This window comes from Mesocricetus auratus, unplaced genomic scaffold (assembly GCF_017639785.1).
Source record: "Mesocricetus auratus isolate SY011 unplaced genomic scaffold, BCM_Maur_2.0 Super-Scaffold_100006, whole genome shotgun sequence".
In the NCBI taxonomy this organism is placed as follows: domain Eukaryota; kingdom Metazoa; phylum Chordata; class Mammalia; order Rodentia; family Cricetidae; genus Mesocricetus; species Mesocricetus auratus.
This window is the reverse complement of record NW_024429190.1, coordinates 51,705,210-51,727,383: the sequence shown is the minus strand read 5'-3', so window position 1 is coordinate 51,727,383 and position 22,174 is coordinate 51,705,210. Positions and strand designations below refer to the sequence as shown.

Sequence of the window (22,174 nt, the reverse complement as noted above, 5' to 3'; positions counted from 1 at the left end):
GGGAGGGAGGGAGGGACGGAGGGAGGGAGGGACGGAGGGAGGGACGGAGGGAGGAGAGCTTGAGTGCAGATCATAGTCTCACCCCCCTCCTACTGATTCTTCATGCATGAACTACTCATTCACACTGGAGAAGGTTTCTGAGAAGTTACTATGCCCCTCTACTTCTGCACCAGCTGCCAGAAACACAGTGACTACAGGGAATGATGGGTAGGTCAGTGGTGGCTCTGTTGTCTCACCTCCTGCGGCTCACCTCCTGCGGCTTTCCAAACCTGTCACCCCCCCTCCCCAACAGAACTGGGAGCCCCTGGGCCGGTCCCCAGTCCTCCTAACCAGGTTCCTCACACCAGCTACATCCCAGTGCCACCGCGGCTGGTTTGTGTCCCCTCCCTCAGCTCTCCGTGCGGAGTGAACTCCCCTCTAAGGACCTTCAGCTGTCTGGTGCTTAGCACAAAGCCTGGGACTGGCCAGTGCTTGGTGTGTGCTTAAGAAATCAAATCATAGAGAGAAACATATCCAGGACCAGTCTAGACTCTTTTGATGTTGAAGGTTTGAAACCAGGTTCATTTTTCATCAGAGAAGGAGATGGGAATTTTTTTCTATAATGTACTAGGAAAACAACATCAATATGGAGATTTGTGGCTGAAAGAAGAAATCCCCATTTCCTTCTTCTCAAATAGCCTATAAATAAAAAAAAATTCACTTGAATTTTTACCTCCTCTAAATTTAACTTAAAATACATTTCCTATTACTAAGAAATGTGCCATGATTTATGATTCTTATTTGCTATAGTATGGGCACCTGGATGTTAGTCTTAGTTATTGTTTATTATACACATCATTTATATGCAATAGAACATGTAAATAAATATTAGGAATTGGGTTTAAATTTTAAAAAAACTATGAAAAGCAAATAAATTTTAAAAAGTAGCATTATGTTTGCCTTGGGAGAGAGATAATAATTTAGTCATTTAGCTATAGATACCAGAACTAACCAACTATGAATCTGTTTAACTGTTATTTTACTTCATTAAGATTTTTATATGGTGCTGTAAAAATTTAAGACTAGAGAATTTAATTACTCATTTCTTAAAGAGAAAAATCTGTTCATCCAAGCATTTATAATTAAAATTCCTCTACACATCAATTAACTTCCTTGTAGAATGCAGTATCAGAGCCCACTGCCAATCAAAACAGCTTTTAACCTTATCCGGAAAACCAACAGAGATCAAATGCTTGCATGCATTCCTTACACAGAGAGCCCATAAGCCTGTAATTCCAACGCCTAGGTTTTCCTTTGCCGCCTCAGCTCTCCCAGGCTCTTTCCTAAGACGGGTGCTTTCTCTTCTCTCCCTCCCCACCCCATAACAGCTATCAGTTGAATGTGATTGGACGCATCCCCCAAAGCTTCATGGGATGGAAGCTTGGACTCTTCTGTGGCCATGTTGCAATGTGGAAACTTTATGGGTCGGGGCCTGGTAGAAAGTGGGTAAGTCATAGGTCGCCTCCTTCAGAGGGGTTAATACTGGTCTCACAAAGAGTAGAGTCAGCTGTCCCAAAATGAGCCTGCACTTGCCCCCTCCTCCTGGGGCCGTCTCCTTTACCTTTCATCCATTGTGTTGTGATACCGTGAGATGGCCTTTGCCACAGGCTGAACAGACAAGGCTGCCTAATCTTATAATGTCTGCCTTCAAACTGTGAGGTAAACAGACATTTTCTTCATAAACTACCCACACACAAACCAGAGCAATAAAGGCAGCTGTCTGTGGCTTCCTTCTGCACCTTCTTCAACTCCTTAAGGAAAGTCACCCATGCCCGTGGCTTGAAAGATTGCCTAGCTCTAATCCTGATTAAGATCCAAGATCTATATATCCTCTTGTCCTTCGGATATCTCCATTATGCCATGCACATGCCTCAAACTCAGCCCAAAACTGAGTTCATCCCCTGCAATGCTGTTTTTCTTCAGGTCTTTTCTGTAATAAATGTCACCACCACAGCCAAAATGAGGAATACGTTAACTCTACTGCCTACTCAATGAATGCAGAGACTAACTCATCTCCCTCATCTCCCAATGTCACCCCTTTTCTGAAGAGCCATCTGTGTGTGTGTGTGTGTGTGTGTATGTGTGTGTGTATGTGTGTGTGGTGTGTATGTGTGTGGTGTGTGTATGTGTGTGGTGTGGTGTGGTGTGTGTGTGTGTGCGCACAATCAAGATGGATTGCTCTACTTCCAGTCTTTCATACATTGAAGCATGACCATAATAATCAATTCCAGTCAAAGACATAAAAACACAAGAGTCACCTTCCCGGAGTTTGAATTTAGAGATAACCTACATACACTCTTGGCCTCTTCTTTAGCTCTTTCTCTATCTTTCCAAATAGAACATGGATGCTGTTTTATGTGACCAAACCATAGGAATAGAAACCATGATAGTGGAGGCCATGGTACGGGAAGTGGGGAGCACACAGCAACAGAGGCCATGGCAGCAGAGACCTGATGGAGTGAAACCACGTTAGAGAAATTACAATTCCAGACAGTGCAGAGTGAGTGTCCCACCAGTGCTGATACTTCACCAAGTCTTCTATAGCAATAAGCATGCTTCTCATTCCCACCACCATCATTTGAGTCACCTGCCAAAACCCTCATTACACTGTGTCTAACACCTGTCCAATGCCACATTCTAAAGACAGAGTAGTAAAGTTGGCCAACTCTCTACAGACATCTCCAGACATGAGGTTCAAAACAAAACAAAAAGGACAGAGATCTCCACTGAGCCTAATCAAACAGCAATTGTGTTCTTCCTATAAACTAATGTGTGTTGTGGTCTGGTGCATGGATCAGTCTCTTGGGTGTTTGGTTTGTATATTACTTCCTAAGAGCTTGGTTATGTCAGGGTACAGTGAAAAGTGTTTTAGACCTAGAAAGGTACAGTAAGGCCCGTGTGACCTGGAAGCCACTCTTTCTGATATTCCTTTTCGGCTTCTAGTCACAGCCTTGGAACTGACTCTCCCCGTGTGCTGGATTTTATTTTCTAAGTTCAGTTACAATAACACGACACTGGCCCTGTGGAATTCTTACTAGATGTCTTTGACACTCCTCAAGTCAAGGAGTGGGATTTATGTTCCTTCAGGTCAACGTGGTAAGAATTACGATGAAAGCAGAAGTGACACTGTGTCACTTGGACAGTTAAGTCTCAAAGGACAATACAGGCTCTCCCCTTGTTTACTCACTCTGGAACCTAGCCACCAAAAGGGAGGAAGCCCAGTTAGCCCATGAGTAGGAGCCATAGTTCCAAGCCGAAAGCATTGCTTGTAAATCCTACACACAGGAAATCCTGTAGTATCCAAGAAACAGCTCACTGCCCCTGTGTGAAGCACAATTGAGCCATCCTCGCTGAACCCTGGTCACGGCGATGATCAGTGAGCAAATTGCTGTGTTCTGTTGTGTTGTGTAAGCAGTGGACTGTGCAGTGCTTTTTTGTGTGCAATGAGCAGGGTATTGGGAAGATGATTCAGTTGGAAAGGGGCTTACCACACAATTCAGGGTTCAGATCTAGAACACATATAAAAATCTGGGCACAGCTGGTACATGCTTATAATTCTAGCCTTGGGAAAGCAGATACAAACAGATTCCAGGGTGTATCCCATGAGTTCCAGATTCAGTGAGAGATGCTGTCTCAAAACAATATGACCTCTAATGGCACACACACACACACACACACACACACACACACACACACACTCGTTTGTGTTTTTTGGGTTGGATTTTCTAAGCATATGGAAATAAAGAAGCTTTTAACTTAATAAAAATCATAATTAAAATTATGTTACCTTGACGTTGCCATGTTGTGTGAGTTGTAGGTAATCTCTGGAACCAGGCTCTGAAGTGATGTAGCCTAGAAATATCACTTGGTTTGAGCAATTTTTCAGTAGTTTTGAAACGGCAATAGCCTGTAACTTCCTGTCAAGGTCATCCCTTAAAAAATAAATGCAAAAATGGAGCCTCTTCATTATATGTGTAAAACAATTAAATTCCCCCCAAATATCCTCAAACAGGTTACAAATTTTCTGTTGGGGAAAAGTCTAAGTTTTTACAACGAACAGGACATAGACCAGCACTGCAAACTGGGCTTGACAAACTCTTGACTAATAAAAACCTTTCTTCAGAAACCACTAAGTCAAGCATTTTTAAAAATATCTGCTGGGAGCCTGGTGGTGGTGCCACATGCCTTTAGTTCCAACACTTGGGAAAACAGAAACAGGTGGAGCTCTGTGAGTTCAAGGCCAGCCTGGTCTACAGAGTGAGTTCGAGGATGGGCTCCAAAGCTACACAAAAATACCCTGTCTAGAAAAAAACGAACACAAAAAAATCTGTGCTGGGGCTGACGAGACAGCTTAGCACTCCGGAGTGCTAGCGGCTCTTGGAGAGGAATGGGATTTGGTTCCCAGCATCCCTGTCAGGCAGCTCACAACCTGAGTGCTTCAGATTCAGGGCACCTGTCACCCTCTTCTGGTTTTCTCGGGCACTTACACTGATGCCTACATCCCCACTCCCAGGCACAGACACACAGGTTAAAAATCGAACAAATATTTAAGTTTATATGCCAAAATACAGGATTTGTTCCATTTTTCTTTATTATGAATGAGTCACATCAGGGGTGATGATGCAATGTAACTCGTCAAGGTAGAGCCCTTGCCTGACGTGCATGAAGGCTCTGTGCTTACTCTCCAACGTTGCAAGTAAATGTAAATGCACAAGTTAAAGGAGGAAGTGTGACAGCGATGTGAACCCTGGTCATCAGGATGGCCACTAAAGGACTAACAGCCGCCTGGCATTGGCATCCTGGAGGATCTTTCTTTGATTTTTTTTTGGTTTGTTTCTGTTTTGTTATCTTTGACACAGGGTTTCTTTTTGTAGCCCCAGCTGTCCTAGAAGCCCCTTTATAGACCAGGCTGACCTTGAACTCTGAGAGAGTTGGAACCTTCATAGAACAGTTCAGGCTTGTGCAACCCACACTGTTACTTTTATAAGATTTATTTATTATGTATACAGTGTTCTGCATGCATGTATCCCTGCATGCCAGAAGAGGATGGCTGTGAGTCACCATGAGGTTGCTGGGAATTGAACTCAGGACCTCCGGAAGAGCAGCCAGTGCTCTTAACCTCTGAGCCATCTCTCCAGGCCCCACCCCCACGCTATTACTTTGGCTGAACGTTCTCTGAATACATCCTCTGCTCTCTTGTCCAAATACTGGCTGTGCATCTTGTTACTAATATACTAATTACCGTAGGCATGAAACAAATAAGCAGGCATGTACATTAGCTTTTGAGGGGGTCTACTGTCTCAGAGAAAAGAACACACTTGTTTGACCTATCAGGAAAATAGAGGCACCCCAGAAGTTTCAAACAACATGAATTTAGCGTAGGGAACTGGCTAATTATGTGATGAGAAGCCAGTCTGGGACCAGTGATGCAATCAGAGGTTGGCAGCAATGAGACACCAACACTACCTCTACAGCTAGAGGTGAGGCAGGAGGAGGTGACACTACCAGAAGCCAGCACTGGCTAGAGGAAGTTAGACTACAGCAGGGACTCCATGATGGAACAGAGGCCATCCAGCAAGCACCTGCAGCCACAGAAGAGATTGGTGGCTTGCAGAGACACCAGATAAAGCACAGAGAAGGGTGAGAAATGCCCTGGCTTATTCCTTTTCATGTCTTCCCAGCTTGTGCCTCTCATTGGCTAAGTCTGCCTAGAAAGTAGAAGGCAAAGGACTTTGGGAAATTTCATTCCTTGAAATGTATAGAAACAGATGGCAGCAAGGAATAGATCCATAAGTAAACAAGTAGTTTCTTTTTTCCTTCCTTCCTTTTTCTTTCTCCCCGCCTCCCCCAAGACAGGATTTCTCTGTGTAGCTCTGGCTGTCCTAGAACTTGCTCTGTAGACCAGGCTAGCCTCGAACTCAGAGATCCACCAGCTTCTGCCCCGCCCCCCTCCTCATCCCCCAACTCCCCGCTGCTGGCAGTGCCGGCAGTAAAGGAGTGGGCTGCCACCACTTATAGAAAGATAGCTGATGAGTGTTAGAGGGGCTACAGGGACAAAGCAAGATGTGCGGAGACCGCCAGGACTGAGAATGTGGGAGGACTCCTACTGAAGGACAGGACCTTGAGGAGTAAGTATGTGTGGCTAGCAAGTGCTGCCTGTCAGTTCTGAAAACGTGAGCAAAGACAGGAGTGTCACTTAGTGTCCTCAGATCCCAACACTACAACTGTTTGTGCCAATAACCCTCTAGGGATAGGGTGTGTGTGTGTGTGTGTGTGTGTGTGTGTGTGTGTGTGTGTGTGTTCTGCAGCTGGTTTAATGTGTGGTTCCAAGCACTTGTGACCTCTGACTTGGTTCTGACTTCTTCCTGTTGTGTGGCCCTGTTGTGTCACCTAGCCTCTGCCCACCTAAAGTCTTCACGTGCAGAATGAGGCCAGTATGGTGCTTTACCTACACAACTACAGGGCCAAACACAGTCACACAGTGGGGGGGGGGGCTGCTGTACAAGGACTGCATCTCAGCCAGCAACACAAAGAAGACAATCTAAGATTTTTTTTTAAGAATAGAAAGTCAGAAAGACTGTTTCATTAAAAAAAATCAAAGCAATGTTTTAATAAATGCTTCCTGTCACTTCTATAATAGTAAGTAAACCAAAGACACCCACTCATGATTTCCAAAGTGCGTCACCACGAAGTCCACCAGTTTGTTGGAGACATTAACAGTCAGAGTTATGGCTGGTGCAATCTCGCCCTCTGGCGACGGAAGAAGGTGATGCTCCGATCGCACAATTGGGTACCGGGACAGCGCCATAATCCTGTGTACGGAAAAGGAAGCAGAGCAGTGTGGGTCTCAGCCTATCACGGAGAGAGATGGAGGAAATGCTCTGAAGAGTCATGTCACAGGACAGGCATCCACTGAGGGGCACTCAGAGCAGGAATGTGGCAAAGACGCCTATGGTGGTTCATTGCCTCTTCCTGTTTAGCCTGCCTGGCTGCATCACTCATGACAGTACCAAACGTGTTTCAGTAAATGCCACGAAGACAAGGAAAAGGCCGCACTGAGAAGATGAAAAGTCCATTTTACTTGTGTTGTTACTCTGACAACCGCCCAACCACTCTCTCTCAGAGCTGGTTTTCTCCCTACGTAGCACAATCTCAGGTTGTCTTCTTTGTGAACGTGTTTATAGTTGTCCTTCAGTGTCTGCATAAGACAGGCTCCATGATGCCCACAAACATCAAATGATTGTCTTACGTAAAATCATGTCCCATTTGCATACTCTATATACGTATTCCTGAGTGAGTTAAATCACCTCTAGGTTATTACAGAAAGTAATTTAATGCTTACACATTATTTCATTCACAAGAATTTAATATAGTACTTAATGGGTGGTGAAGTCAAATCTTACTTTTTTAGGGAACTTGCTGCTTTTTGAAGATGTGTGTGCTTGCATGTGGGAATGTGTGCACATGTATGTTTGAGGTTGCACCTGTCTGTGCTCACAGAGGCAAAAAGAGGGGGTCATGTCCCTCAGGACTGGCATTCTGGTATTTGCAGAGATGCCCAGTTTGCTATGTGGGTGGGTGCTAGATCTGAACTGTGATCCCCATTATTGTGCAGCAAAAGCTCTTAACTGCTGAACTATCTCTCTAACCCCACTCTTTGGAACATTCTAGAATTCCTCAAATATTTTCAGTTTCTAGTTGTTTAAATCCAGGAGTGAAGAAGCTGATATGGAAAGCCAACTGTACTGGTCTTCTACACTATAAGTTACCCAAGACTATCAGACAGGCCTGGCACTGTGATGTCACTCCAGCCTTGATGAGCCCATCTTTGTGAAGAACCAGTAAGTAACATCCAGCCCTAGGAAGCCATTATGAACACTCATGACCATGCATTTGTGTTAGCGCCTCCCTGCCTCCCAAGTGCGTCACAGAGGTGTATTCACAGGACAGTCTTAACTTCCTGTCCCAAGCCACTGCTGTTTACTCTTTAGGACTCTGCTGAGAATTAATTCCCAAGGTCTACTCACCCCCACGTGTGATCCCTAGCGCTTGGCCCGAAGTCCGTATAGAAGCCCAACTTCTCCCCCAGCCACATGGTTAAGTCATTGTTCCCAATAAAGGGCTTAGAAGCATCGCTCTCCAAGATGGTAATAAAGTCTGCACCTGTTTGGGGGAAAGGGCAGAAAGCAGACAATGAGGAAATGGCAATATCAAAAGCAACTAGCCAAAAGCTGTATGGACTTTGCTATTGTTTTGTTTTGTTGAGGCCAGGGCTCATTTGGCAGTCGGGCTTGGCCTCGAACTCATGATTCTCATACAGTGTTGGAATTACAGATGCATACCACCACACTCAGCACAATGTTATTCTCTCTTTTTTTCTTTTTTTAAAGATTTATTTGTTTATTATGTATACAGTGCTCTGCCTGCATATTTGCAAAAGAACACACCAGAGCTCATTACAGATGGTTGTGAGCCACCATGTGGTTTCTGGGAATTGAACTCTGGACTTCTGAGTGTTCTTACCCTCTGAGCAATCTCTTTTGCCCCAAAAATGTTATTCTTGACCCTGGTCTTTACTCATAAACCCCCAAAAAGTAATTCCTTATGAGTCACAAGAGGACTGTAGCTCACATCTGTGCTGGATGTTTAGAATTTAATCAAAGCATTGGAACATCTTAAGGAAGGGGGAAGTATGACTTTTCTACATTTTAAAACTATTTTGACACTTTTCCCAGAAGTCCAAATAATCTTCACATCTTTCATAAATTGCCAAGTTATGTTCAGAAACTGCAGAACAGTGCACATGGGCCTGGGGTGTTTTTAAGACAAGGTCTTATGTAGCCCAGGCTGGTCTCTTAATGTAGCTGAGAATGACCTTGAACTTCTGTCCTCCTGTCTCTACCTCCAGAGTGCTGGGGTTGCAGGGATGTACCACCCTGCCTAGTTTATTCCATGTTGGGGATTGGACCCAGGGCTTTGCGTATGGTAGGCAAGCACTCTATCCACTGAGCTACATCCCAACCCCACAATGGCACTAGTCCAAGGCAAACAACTACACAATGTTGGTATAAAAATTAGTTTGTCAGAGTTTCTTAGACCCTGGCCTGATGTGCCAGAGCCCTCTAATCAAGAGCAAAGGCACTGTGTCCATGAAATCACTCTCACACTGCTCAGGAGCTGTGCTTCGTGTGAGATAACCAGCATCTTTTACCCCCTTTGTCTCACGCTGCACACTCCATGGCATTGGCCTGAGACCCAAATCCCCACACACTTTGGGGTGCTTCATAAAAAGAACACTCCTCAAGGGCACAGAGACAAATGAGATCGGCCCTGGGGCTTTTTGAAAATAATTTTCCTTTTCTTTTATTTTTTTATTTTATGCACATCAGCATGTTGCCTGCATGCATGGCTCCTGCAACTGGAGTTAGAAACAGGTATGAGCTGCCATGTGAATGCCTCTAACCACTGGGCCATTTCTCCAGCCCCTGAAAACAATTGTCATCACTTCACATTTAATAATACTCTTTCTGCCTCGTAATCAGACAGTTTCCTGGTCCTCAACAGTGGGTCCTCAGGTGGCGAGAGATCCCAGCAGGAACGTCTCTAACAGCACGAGTGTGAGATGAATCTCCTGCAGATACTCAGTAGGACAGGCCGTTCAGGGTCATTGAATTAATTGCTCCAGAAGACAGCTGTGGTGCAGAAGTGTTGACCTGAGCTGGCCACACAGCAAAGCCTCTTGAGCTCCTGCAGCAATCCTAAGACTTGGAAACTTAGTAAAAATAAAAGGAACAGCAGTGGTTTCTCAAAACCTGGAGCAAATTCCAGAAAGACTCACCCGTCTGCTTGAGCAGCTGAGCAGACCTCTCTAGATTTGGCCATCCCTCGTTGTCGTATCCGAACCTAAAAGGCCAGATGGCAGCGGAGACCACTTTCGCTGGTGCCTGAGGAATTATTGAAGTGATAACTTTGCGTAACTATGGACAATGGAGGTCTGGGGGTCCCAGGGTTCTCTACCTTTCCCTTATCAAAGTTCACCTTTCAGCAAAGGAAATCCCATAGACATTTTCCCACACTTAATTCATAAAAATGTTTACCCTATGGTTCTTTGAAAGCAAATCTGTGAACTTCTAGCTTAAACTTGGCAGTTCAGACAAATGTTTGAAAGGTGTTTCTAATAAGCATTGCTTATGATAGCAAAGAAGAAGGAGGAAAGGGAGAGAGAAGGAAGGAAGGAGGGAAGGAGAAGAGTAAATGTATTGTTACATAAAATAGAATACTACCTATTCCCAATAAATTAATCCCACCATAGGAAAAATCATAAACAGATGAAGTTATGTGCATATAATAGAATCCTATACAGCCTTAACAGATGAAATTGGGCTATACATTTCCGTGTGAATGAATCTCAAAAAGATGATTTTATGGTTAAAAATGTCAAAGTAAGTTGCAAGCAATTTATCTGGAATTAAAACCACAGGCAACAGCATTGTCTAGAGTTCCATCATATATAGCAACAATGTGAAGAAGTGCATGAAAATTGGCTTTTAAAAACACCTTGGGATGGAGAGATGGCTCCACAGTTCAAAATGCGTACCGTTCTTGCGGAGGACCTGAGTTCACCTAGCACCCATGACCTTTGGCTCACCACTGCCTGGGGATTCAACACCTCTGGCATGAAAAATCACGTGAGCTCACGTGCACATGTTCACATGTAGGCACGCACACATCACATAGTTAAAAATAAGATAAATCTTTAAACAGTCAAAAACACCTTACTCAATGTTATGGCCTAAATGTTAAGTGCCCCCACAAGGCTTATATGCTCAAACATGTGAACCCCAGACAGTGGTGCTGCTTTGGGAAGCTGTGGAACATTTTGGACATGTAGCCTCCCTGGCAGGTGAAGGACTGTAAGGGCAGGGCTTATGGGTTTATGTCCCCTGGTGTGCCCAGGTATAGCAGGTCATCTGGCAAGCTCCTGCCACCACATAAAGATCCCAGCCGCTATGCGTCATGTGCCCTGGAACTGTGAGCTGAAACAAATCCTTCTCCCAGGTTGTTCTATCAGGCATTGGCCTAGTAATGAGAAGTATAATTAACATCCTCAGGATAAGAGCCTGCAACCCCAGCACCTCAGAGGCAGACTTGAGTGTCTCTGTGAGTTCCAGGATAGACAAGTTACACAGAGAGACCCCATCTCAAATGTGTGTGTGTGCATGTGTACATGTTTGTATGCATGTGTGTGGTGATTTGTATATGTGCAAGTTTGTATGTGTGAGCATGTTTGTATGAATGTGTGTGCATGCATGTTGTAATCATTTGTATATGTGTGTGCATGTATATATGTAGGGGGAAACTTAGGACTCCACTATTAGCCATGTGGCACTCTAAAGATGCATATGGATGTGGTAACGAAAGGGCAGAACCTCGCGCCACTAACCACACCCACTTTAGGCACGACTAGAGACAGAGCGGTGGAACTACGCCACTAGCCAGGCCCACTTTTGGGCGTGGCTAGGGGCGTGCACAGAGGAAGGAATAAAAGACTGAACAGCAGAGCCCTCGCTCTCTTTCCGCTTCCAGTTCGGTGGCGGAAAACTACTCGACTCATTCGGGTTGCTCGTTTTTCTCTTGTGAGTAATTTCTACAATAAACAGGTACCTATACCCTCAATAAGTGTGCCGTTTATTATTGCAGCATCATATATGCATATATGCATGTGTCCAAGTGTGGTGTGTGTTTGTGTGTGTGTGTGTGTGTGTTCTAAAGTTCTTTCCACTTCTCTGCAACACTCCACTCAAAACATCTCTTTCTTGGAACATTGAAAAAGGCTTCTACAGTCTTTTATTTTTCTACAGAAGTCATGTTCACATCTATTATTTCTTGGTCCTTCACAGATGTCTCAGTGTAGTTGGTGAAACCATTTGTGATGAGGCTGTCCCCAGCCTCTCCAACTGCGTCATCCTCCACTCCACGACACCTTAGCCCTGAAGGTCTCTCTGATGCATCTCAAACACTCTAAGCTGGCTCTCCCTCCATCCTTTATGCACAGCTCCTTCAGCGGAATCACATCTAGCTGGCTTTTTATCAGCCTTAAAGTCTCATCTCAAATGTCAGAGAAGCTCCTCTAGCCACCCAGACTCCAGCTTTCCATTTCACACAATCTTGTTTCCTAGAAAGTCACCTGGCCTACAGCCAGAGTCTTTCTTCATTTGTTTCCATGAATACCATCTTTATTTAGAATGCAAAGTGTAGGAGAGCAGAGATCTTGTCCAGCTTCTCCCATGGACCTCTGGCACCAAGCATAGCAAGAGGCAATCAAGGAACACTAGCCAAATGAGTAAGTGAATGAATGAGCAAGCAATAAATCAAACTCAAACAATTCCCTTAAAAAGAATTTGTGGCTGACATCAAGCATCCTCTTCATGTGTAGAGTATATTATAACAATAATAACTAATATGGAAAAAGCATCCAAAGATACCTGTATTGGTGGTATATAACTATCTACTTAACAAGAAATCGTTACTAAGTGAGGTCTGGGTTTGGTCTCTAGCACTGCTTGGAGTTTGGGAAGAAAGAGGAGAGAGGGGAGGAGAAGGAGGGAGGAGAAGAGAGAGAGGGGAGGGGAGGGTAAGGGAGGAGAGGAGAAAATGGGGAGGGGAGAGGAGAAGGAGGAAAGAGGAGAGGAGAGGAAAGGGGAGGGGAGGAGAGGAGAAGAGAGGAGAGGAGAGGGGGAGGAGAAGAAGGGGAAGAGGAGGGGAGGAGAAAGGAAAAGGAGGGGAGAGAAGAGGAGAACCAGAGAAACATTGACCACAGTCTGCTTCCTCAGTACAGCATTTTATTTAATGTGAAAATGTACTTCCTGGTAGTAAAGATTACTAAAATTCAGCAAAACCTCGCAAATTCTATTTCCTCTCACACTGTAACTCTGGCTGCACTAGGAAATACAATTGTCTTTTTTACCAGAACAGATGGAAAACATAGCATTACACTCACTTCTGTCTCCTTCTAGAAGAGCAGAGAACATCTAAACATTTAAAATTACAAAAAGTAAAGGACAATAAAACATCCATAGAATGCCAATATACAAGAGAACCATAATTTACAAAATCAAGATTTTGCTGACTTCCTTGAATCAAAAACTCTCACATTCATATCTACAGCAACATCCATCAGTTATGAAATGCTCTCTTCTTTTATAATTTAATATTGAATCATGAATGGAAAAATAACTCCTCATATCAAAATCATGTGCAAGTTGCCATTATTACCTGAGTCTACACTGACTCAGAATCCAACTTCCCAAATCATTCCATTATATGATGAGTCTAAAAGGAAAAGGGATGGGATCCAGGGTCTTAAAGTCATCACACCCAGGCCTAGCATTTAGTCAAAATAGTAATAAACAGATAGCAAAAGAAACAAGCAGTGGAGTGAAGGTGCAGCCTGTACAATGGGAAAGAATCTTTGTCAGTTATACATCCTGACAGAAGATTAGTATCTATAATACATAAAGAACTCAAAACCATTTAAACAACCAAACCCAATCGCCTCAGCAATAAACAGGTTAATGAATCAAACAAATCATTCTCTTCAAAGGAATAAATGGCTAATAAACAGAAGAAAAAACATTGAACATCTTTAGCCATCAGGAAAATACAAAGTAAAGCTGCATTGTAGGGATGACTGTCCAGAAAAACCATGACAGCAAATGTGGAGAATGGCAAAGCCTTTAGGTATTTCTCATCAGAATATAAAGTAGCACACCCACTGTGAAAGTCAGTAGAGAGGTTCCTCCAAACACTAAGACCATGGGCCTCAGTGGGTAAGAACACAGCACCCATATGTAGGCTCACAACCATCTATAACTCCAGTTCCAGGGGATCCAAAGTCCTCTTTCAACCGCTGTGGGCACCAAGCACACACATGGTGCACATACATACATACAGGCTAATTATATACCAAAATAAAAGTAAATGCATCTACAACAACAGCTGAACCACAAGCACCATATAATCAGGCTATGCCACTCCTGGACATCTACCTAAAGGAATCTAAGTTAACACACCACAGAGATATTTTATGCAGTATTCACAATATCCGATACTTGAAATCAACCAAGATGCCATCAATAGATTAATGAGTAAAGAAAATACAATACAAATACACAGTGGAGTTTTACTGAGCCATAAACAAGAACGAAATGGTGTCATTTTCATGGAAATGGATGCAAGTAGAGATCACCATGTTAAGGCAGTCTCAGAAAAGTAAATGTCGCATGCTTTTCCTCACATTTATAATCTAGATATATCATATAACAGCAGGGTGGGTCTATGTGGGAGAAGAAGTTATCTAAAAGAAAAGACAGGAAGACAAAAATGAATAATGGGCGTAAATATGTACAATGTAAGTATGTATGTAAATTTCACTTTATATGCTAAGGAAAAAAATTTTCAAATAGAAAAAGGAAGCCAGGTTCCAAAACACCATCAAATGAAGGTTTCAAAACAGAATAGTGTTGTGTGATAGTGTGTGTGTGTGTGTATACACACATAAAGTAAAATTTTTTCCAAAAATGTTCATTACTTACCCCTTGGCCTAGTTTCCTCTCATAGGTTTTGTGCCGTAGTCCTAATCCTAACAACCCCATGCCAACAAGCAGACACAAAACTAAACAAAGAGAAGGAAGAATCATTAAAAAGAAATTAAAACCTTTAAATAACTTTTCCAAAATTGTATCTATTAACCAAGTAGTCTGTGTGGGACATGTATACATTACCCATCCTTTAAAACCAGGCTTTTGAAGAATACTCCCTAAGAACATTCCAAGAGCAATGAACATGAAGTAAGAATAAACTACAAAATATACAAGAAAAGATATTTTTGCAGGCACAGAACAGCAAGAAAAGCTGTTCTGAAGAACCAGGCACACAAAGACCTCAGATGTTGGAAATGTAAGACCCAGGATACAAAGTGAGTATGCCTAGTGTGCTTAAAAAGAAAATGGCATCAAAAGTATGCCTGGGGAATGCAAGGCTAAAAACAAAATAATCAGGGAAGTTTGTAAAGAAACAAGGTAGAGGTTTGGAAACAAAAACATAGGAGTAGACCAATGAATCAGCAGCTAAGAGCACTGGACCCAGGCTTGATTCGCAGCGCATGGCAGCTAACAGCTGTCTGTTACTCCAGCTCCAGGAGAGCTGACAGCCTCTTCTGGCCTCCGCGGGCGCCGGGCATGCATGCATATGGTACACAGACATACATGCTGGCAAGCATTCATACCCACCAAATAAAATACAGAAATAAAAATATCCAATTCAATGAGCAAAATTCAATAGGCAAGAGACAGTCTAGATTAGACAAAGCCTAAAGGAGAATTAATGCAAAAGGCAACACAGGTAGGGGGCCAGCAAGATGGCTCAACAGGTAAAGGCATATGCTACCAAGACCGAGGATCAAGAATCTTCAGAGTGGAAAAGCCAAAGACTCCCAAGCAGGTGAGGATGAACCTCACCTCCAGGAGCATCACAGTGAAGCTGTGACTGCCAAACACACCGAGAAGGATTTCAATTCCCAGGTTTTATATAATGGTGTGATTTGTGACATAGCATTCAGAAATAGTCTGAAGAAATATTTGAATATACATAGTTTCAATTGTTATCTCTCTCTTTTTCCAATAATATTTTTATTTCCTTCGTAAAGTTTCAAATTTTAAGGGTATAAACCAGTGTTGACATGTCTTTGTACCCTACGTAACAGCACATGGTATACATTCACTAAACATTTATATGTGACTCAGCTCATTTAAAATGAATCAGATATTAAATGACGAGCTTATTTCATGAGTGAGTCTATAGTTTATCAATATGCTAATGTTAACATGTTTAATCTTCCAAAGCAAGAAAATAAAAGATGGCATACATGGTCTCAACTGCCAGAAGAAAGCATCTTGAAAATCTACCTCATAAATTTTCTATGTTAAAAGTAAAATAAGGGGTCCAGCGTTGGTGGCGCACGCCTTTAATCCCAGCACTTGGGAGGCAGAGGCAGGCGGATCTCTGTGAGTTCGAGACCAGCCTGGTCTACAAGAGCTAGTTCCAGGACAGCCTCCAAAGCCACAGAGAAACCCTGTCTCGAAAAACCAAAAAAAAAAAAAAAGTGAAATAAGGGGCTGGAGAGATGGCTCAGCGGTTAAGAGCACTAGCTACTCTCCTAGAAGTTCAGGTTCTGAGTTCAGTTCCCAGCAACTACATAGTGGCTCACAACCATCTGTAATGAGATCTGGTGCCCTCTTCCGGCACACAGGCAGAATACTGTATATATAAAAAATAATAATAAATAAATCTTTTTTTAAAAAGTGAAGTAAAATTATATAGGATATGAAATGCCACAATGTCAGGAATTTGTTTAAATTGTTTCTGTAATTGTGATTTTTCTTTGGGCCACTAGCCAGCTCCCAAATAATGACATGGAGAGTTCTTATTAATTATGAATACATGGCCTTAGCTTAGGCTTGTCCTACTAACTTTTAATTTAATGTGTTTCTATTCCTCTACATTTTGCCTCAGGGCTTTTTACTTTTTATTACTGTATGTCCTACTTCCCAGCTTCCTCTACGTCTGGCTGGCTGCCCCTTGTCAGCTCCTCTTCTTTTGTTCCCAGCCTAAATTCCTCCCCCTACTACTCTCCCTGCCTGCAAGTTCCGCCCACCCGTCTATACCTCCTCCCTCAGTATTGACTGATCACCATCTTATTAGACCAATCAGGTGCCTTAGGCAGGCAAGGTAAAACAAAAACACATCTTTACATAGTTAAACAAATGCAACATGCCTTTGCATAGTTAAACAAATATTCCACAACATGTTTCAACAAACCAAAAGAGGCAGGAAGAAAACAAGGACAAATGGTAGCAAAATACAAAGGGTTGTCGCAGCCAAGTGAAAGGTACAACAGGCTTCATGGTACTCTTAAATTTCATGATGGAAAATGTATACAGCATGAGCCCAGTATGGTGGCATACACCTTTAATCCCAGTACTGCGGAGGCAGAGATAAAAGGATCTCTAGAGTTCAGGAAGATCTCTGTGAATTCATGGCCAGCATAGTCTACATAGTGAGCTTCAGGACAGCCAGAACTATATATATATATATATATATAAAGACCCTGTCTCAAGATGGGCAGTAATGGTGCACGCCTTTAAACCCAGCACTTGGGAGACAGAGGCAGGTGGATCTCTGTGAGTACAAAGCAAGTTACAGGACAGCCAGGGCTACACAAAGAAAACAAACAAATAAACAAAAGATCCTGTGTCACAAGAAGAAAAGAAAAATAGAGGATAAAAGGGTAAATAAATAAAATTTATACACCAAACTTTTTAAATGCAAGTAAAACTATACTTACTAAGTTTCATGTATTTTTCACTCCTTCTCAAAAGCGCTTTAGGACTATTCTTTGTTTGAAGAAGAAAGTCAAGGTTTTTCTTAGGTCCAAACAGCATACTCAATCCAATAATTACCATTACGATCCCTGTTCAAAGGGGGGGGGGGAGAAAGGAGGGATGAGACGTAACTCAGTGGCAAAGTGCTTACCTAGCATTCATGAGTCTCTAGGTTCAATACCCTGTATCATAAGTAATAGTTCTTTTTAAAAAACACTGGTGATGTTGAGGCTAGAAAGATGATTCAGTGGCTAAGAGCACTTACTACTTTTGCAGAAAATAATATGATACTCAGTCAGAAGCTGAGAACTACAACAACAACCTGCCTGCAAACTATGTCACTGATTCAATAGTGGCATGGATGTCGTGGAAGTAACCAACTACTTTGAAAAAACCTGATTTAGGCCCACTCAATGAAATGAAACCCATATGTGACACTTTCACTGAGACTAAGAACCTGAAACTAGACAGGTCATGGGTCCTAGGGGAAAACCTGCTACTATTATTCTGCTAAATGGTCATAGGAATAAAATGACTCCCAGTGGCGTACTGATACATCCATAGATCAGTAGCTCCTTCAACACTCATAGAAGATTCTTCCTGCAGAAGATGTTAATTAACATCCACAACTGGACCACTGAGAATGAGAGACTTCCCAGTGCTCAGCCCTAGAAGGGAAGTCTTTCCCACAACTCTCCCCTCAAGACTCAGAACTATGCAGAAGAGGGAGCAGAAATATTGTAAGAGAACCACTCCGAGGAAACATTATTTTTAGACTCAGAGGACTGAGGAACATATGAACTCACAGTGACTGTGACAGCATGCCCAAGACCTGGGGCAGATTCAAACCAGACAAAACTCCCAGCATAGAGGCAGGGCAGTGGACACAAAGTCCTGCCACTAACCAAGAAGCTACTTGCAATTACTATCTGTTGGGAGAGGGAAAATCAATTTTCCTCAATGGAGAGACATGGGTGTATCAAACACACTCCAGGGCAGGTCCCACGCTTAGTAGTGGTTGGCTAACACAAATCAGTCTCTATGCTTTTTTGTGCCCTTTTCTATTTTGTTTGTTTTATTAGAGAAAGAATGCGAGGCTGGGTAGATAGGGAGGTAGGGAAAGATCTTGGAGGAGTTGGGGAAGGGAAAAGAACATAATCAAAATGTATTGTATGAAATTCTCAGAGATGGAATAAAAACGTTTTGTAGGAAGCTACTCCACATTGCCAACTTCCCTTGCCTTGTTACTATGCCCCTCTTCCTAAAGAAGGTTCTCATTTGTATGAAACTGAAATAAAGCACAGTTCCTGTGAGTAAAGACAATGACCTTGCAAAGCCCATCATTCATAGTACTCCAAAGAAACAAAGTTAGGGACAGCACAGCTCTTACTTTCTCTCCCGTCCTCCACCTGGCAACACCGAGTAAACAGGGGTGAGAGAAAAGCAGGACACCGGAGAGAGCAGAGCCCCAGAGAGTAGACCCACCTGAAAGAAACCACAAGAATTAGGAAGTTGGCAAAGCCAGGCACCTGCAGAGAAAATGTGAGAAACTGGGCACAAAGTCCCACCCCCTGGCCGAGAAGCTGTTTGTAATTGATCTCTGCTGGGAGAGGGGAAAGTCTGTTTTCCTCAATAGAGTGGCACTGGTATACCAACCACATACCAGTGTAGACCCCGTGCCTAGAGTAGCTGGCCAACACAAATCAAGTTTGTGGGTTATTTGTTCCTCAGCTTGTTTGTTTGTGTTAATAAAGAGAAAGAACGTGAAATTGGGTGGGTAGGGAGGTGCGAAAGGATCTGGGAGGAGTTGGGGTCATGGCTCTATGTTCCTCTAAGGAGACAAAGCTCAAGCCCAGATGGGAAATTGGGAATTCTCCAAGGCTGTTTCTCAAGGATCCTGTTTCACTTCACAGTGAGTCTTCCAGAGCAGCTGTCCTGACAGAGGTGTAGCTCGTGGGCTAGGAAGGTGGGTGTGAGCTGGGAGAACCATGGTGGCAGGTTCATGGACACCACGCCTCTCCCATCCAGCCGGCGCTCACCCTCTGGAGAAGTGCTAAGGATTTGTTTTACCCATGTATGGTCCCTCCCCTCATTCCAGGGGGAGTTCCTGGTGAAGAGCCAGGAGCATAGTGCATGCACAATAACTTTATGAGCATAAACGAACAAGCATAAAACTGAAAACATGACCAAGTCAGAACAGCTGAATCCCTCCAGCGCCTCCCTGTTTTCTTAGGCTTTGCTGTGAAAGGACTCGACACACTTTACGTTAATTCTAGAATGGTAGTAGGTTCTAATGACTCACACCTATAATATCAGTGATTTAGAGGCTAAGGCAGAAGGATTCCCCTGAGCTTAAGGTAGCATGAAATAGAATGAATTCCAGGCCAGCCTAAGCTACAAAGTGAGAATGTCACAAAAAAAAAGAGAAAGAAAAAGAAAGATTGACAATGTTGGTTTTCTTTATACCGGGTATAGATCAGTAACTTCCTTTTTTCCTGGAAAAATAACTTTTAAAATATTAAAATAAACTTTGACCATTTAATTTGGGTGAGTTTATGACACTAAAATTTGCACATAGGCTTTCTTATGGTTTAGACATTTTTTTCTCAGCTAACTCATTTTATTTGCTTGTTAACTTGAGACATAGTCTTACTACATAACCCTAGCCAAGCTGGAACTCAGTATATAGACTAGGTTGACCTAGAACTCACAGAGATCCACCTGTCTCTGCTTCCAAAACACTGATATTGAAGGTGTGTATACCACCATGCTTGGCAAACTAATTTATTTTAAAGGTTAGTGGAGTAATAAATATTGTAGACATGCACTTCATTTGAGCAACAAATGATGTCATTTATTTTTTCATTACGATTTAGCCATCCTTCTGGGCTTTCTTAACCTAAAATCTAGCTTACTAAGAACATGGGCTATCCTATTTATTTCTAGAAGTCATATAAGATGCTAAATCCTGACTAGTCTTCAGGAACTTGGATCAGTTTCTTTAACTGGATCTGTTAACTTGTACTCACCCAAAAGCACATCAGATCTTTCTCTAGCATAGACACCTCCGGGAACAAACTTAAAAGCTGTGCACCAGGCACAGAAAAACATTTCTAAAAGATAAACAACCATGCCAGTGGTCATGGTCTCCCCAGGGTTTGTCCCTGAGTTCACAAGGTGTCCAAGTACTTGAGGCCACACGGATCCCGTGAAGACTGCCAGCACACATCCAGAAATGGCTGCAGCCCATGTGCCCAGGTAAAGGAGACCCAGGGCCGAAGCTGCCCCTGTTTGTGAGAAAAGAAAAAGAAAGAGACGTTGAGTCAGGCAAGAGAACAGCAAAGCTCCTGGCATAACCAGTTCACCGTGGGGGAGAGCTGGAAAGAATCAGGAGCCCACTGGTTGAATCTCAACTCCCAAGCAAACCGAAGTGCAACAGCTGAATGTAGCATGCTCACAGCCACAGCCACAGCCCAGCACTGGCACTCCCAGAAGTCGACAGTGCAGCAAATCTCAGGCCAATGCTTGTTCTTTGGGGAGGGGGGAAGGGTGGGCATTGAAGTCGCTAGCCTTACAATCTTCGTGGTAATAGGAAATGAATTTATTTGCAAAATTAGAAATGCGTTCATTAAATACAACCATGCAGTCACAGGACAGGAGAAAGCACAGGGTCCATGTGGTTTCTAGAACATTTCTCTAAGGCCCTTTCTAAGTGATTATTACCACTTTAAGTGCTATCCAGAAGTGTATGCACTGGCTTCTCCAAGCACACAGACCCAAGAGAGGGCAAAACTAAGATTCCAGAGACATATTGGCTGCTGGAGCAAGTCCACACTCTGTCCACTGGTTTTCCACAGTCTGCCAGGTCAGGGCTGTGCATTCTACATGGTCTGTGGTAGGCAGTTCCTTAACCAGTGTTGAGCCAACACTAAGTCATATAACTTTCCTTCCAATTCCTGTGATATCAGCCTTGATCCATCCATATTAACTTTCCATAGACAATATGTATTTTAGTTAGCATCCTTTGAGAGATCTATAGCAGACGCTTTACTGTCTGGGGCAATGGCAATGTATCTGCAGGTCAGTCCCACGTACCTGTCACCCACCAGGCTAACCCAGCATCATGAAGCCATGATGAACCTGACAGCATCAACCCACTTGCCAAGCTCAGCAGAACCACACCTCTGTAAATAAATAAAAATAGAAGGCAAAATCAATCAATCATTCCAACATCGATCAGAAATCCATCTGCTTCCTCTAGCCATATCCATTCATATCACGCTGTGGCTATGGCACAATCGAGATAATGAGAGCCACTGGGAACCGGCGCACAGGACACTCAAGGAAGCCAATGGTGCGGCTCAGTGAGAGGGACTAGCACACAGGAGACCCTGGAGTCACTCACTATCCAGAGCCAAAAGTAAAATGGAATGTTGAAGCAGAAAACCGTCTAACACCTGCAGTCTTTCACGGTCAGCGCAGACGCGACAACTGAATTCTCGACTCTTAAGTCACAGCTCATGGCAGCCACCTGCCATTTCATATGACTCTGCTGAAGACCAAAGGAAAAGTCACTGACGAGGTTTGTCGTGGAGGTCTCCTTTTTTCTTTCTGTATTCTAGCTCAATAATGCTTTTATCTAGTGTCTTTTTTGTTCAATAAGTGACAGTCTGACTAAATGACAGTTCGACAGC

The 22,174-nt window shown here is 43.2% G+C and overlaps 1 protein-coding gene across 1 annotated transcript in view; it reads right to left on the bottom strand.

Moving 5' to 3' along the window:
• Window positions 1–22,174, bottom strand: part of Cwh43 (cell wall biogenesis 43 C-terminal homolog) — a 45,875-nt gene that overhangs the window by 14,249 nt on the left and 9,452 nt on the right. The window contains exons 6-13 of the mRNA XM_040747191.1: window positions 21,576–21,664; window positions 20,510–20,767; window positions 17,444–17,569; window positions 14,634–14,713; window positions 9,878–9,983; window positions 8,067–8,202; window positions 6,702–6,851; window positions 3,827–3,971 (exon numbers count right to left, since the gene is read on the bottom strand). Of these exons, the coding sequence (XP_040603125.1) occupies window positions 3,827–3,971; window positions 6,702–6,851; window positions 8,067–8,202; window positions 9,878–9,983; window positions 14,634–14,713; window positions 17,444–17,569; window positions 20,510–20,767; window positions 21,576–21,664 (1,090 nt within the window). The remainder of the gene's footprint in view (window positions 1–3,826; window positions 3,972–6,701; window positions 6,852–8,066; window positions 8,203–9,877; window positions 9,984–14,633; window positions 14,714–17,443; window positions 17,570–20,509; window positions 20,768–21,575; window positions 21,665–22,174) is intronic.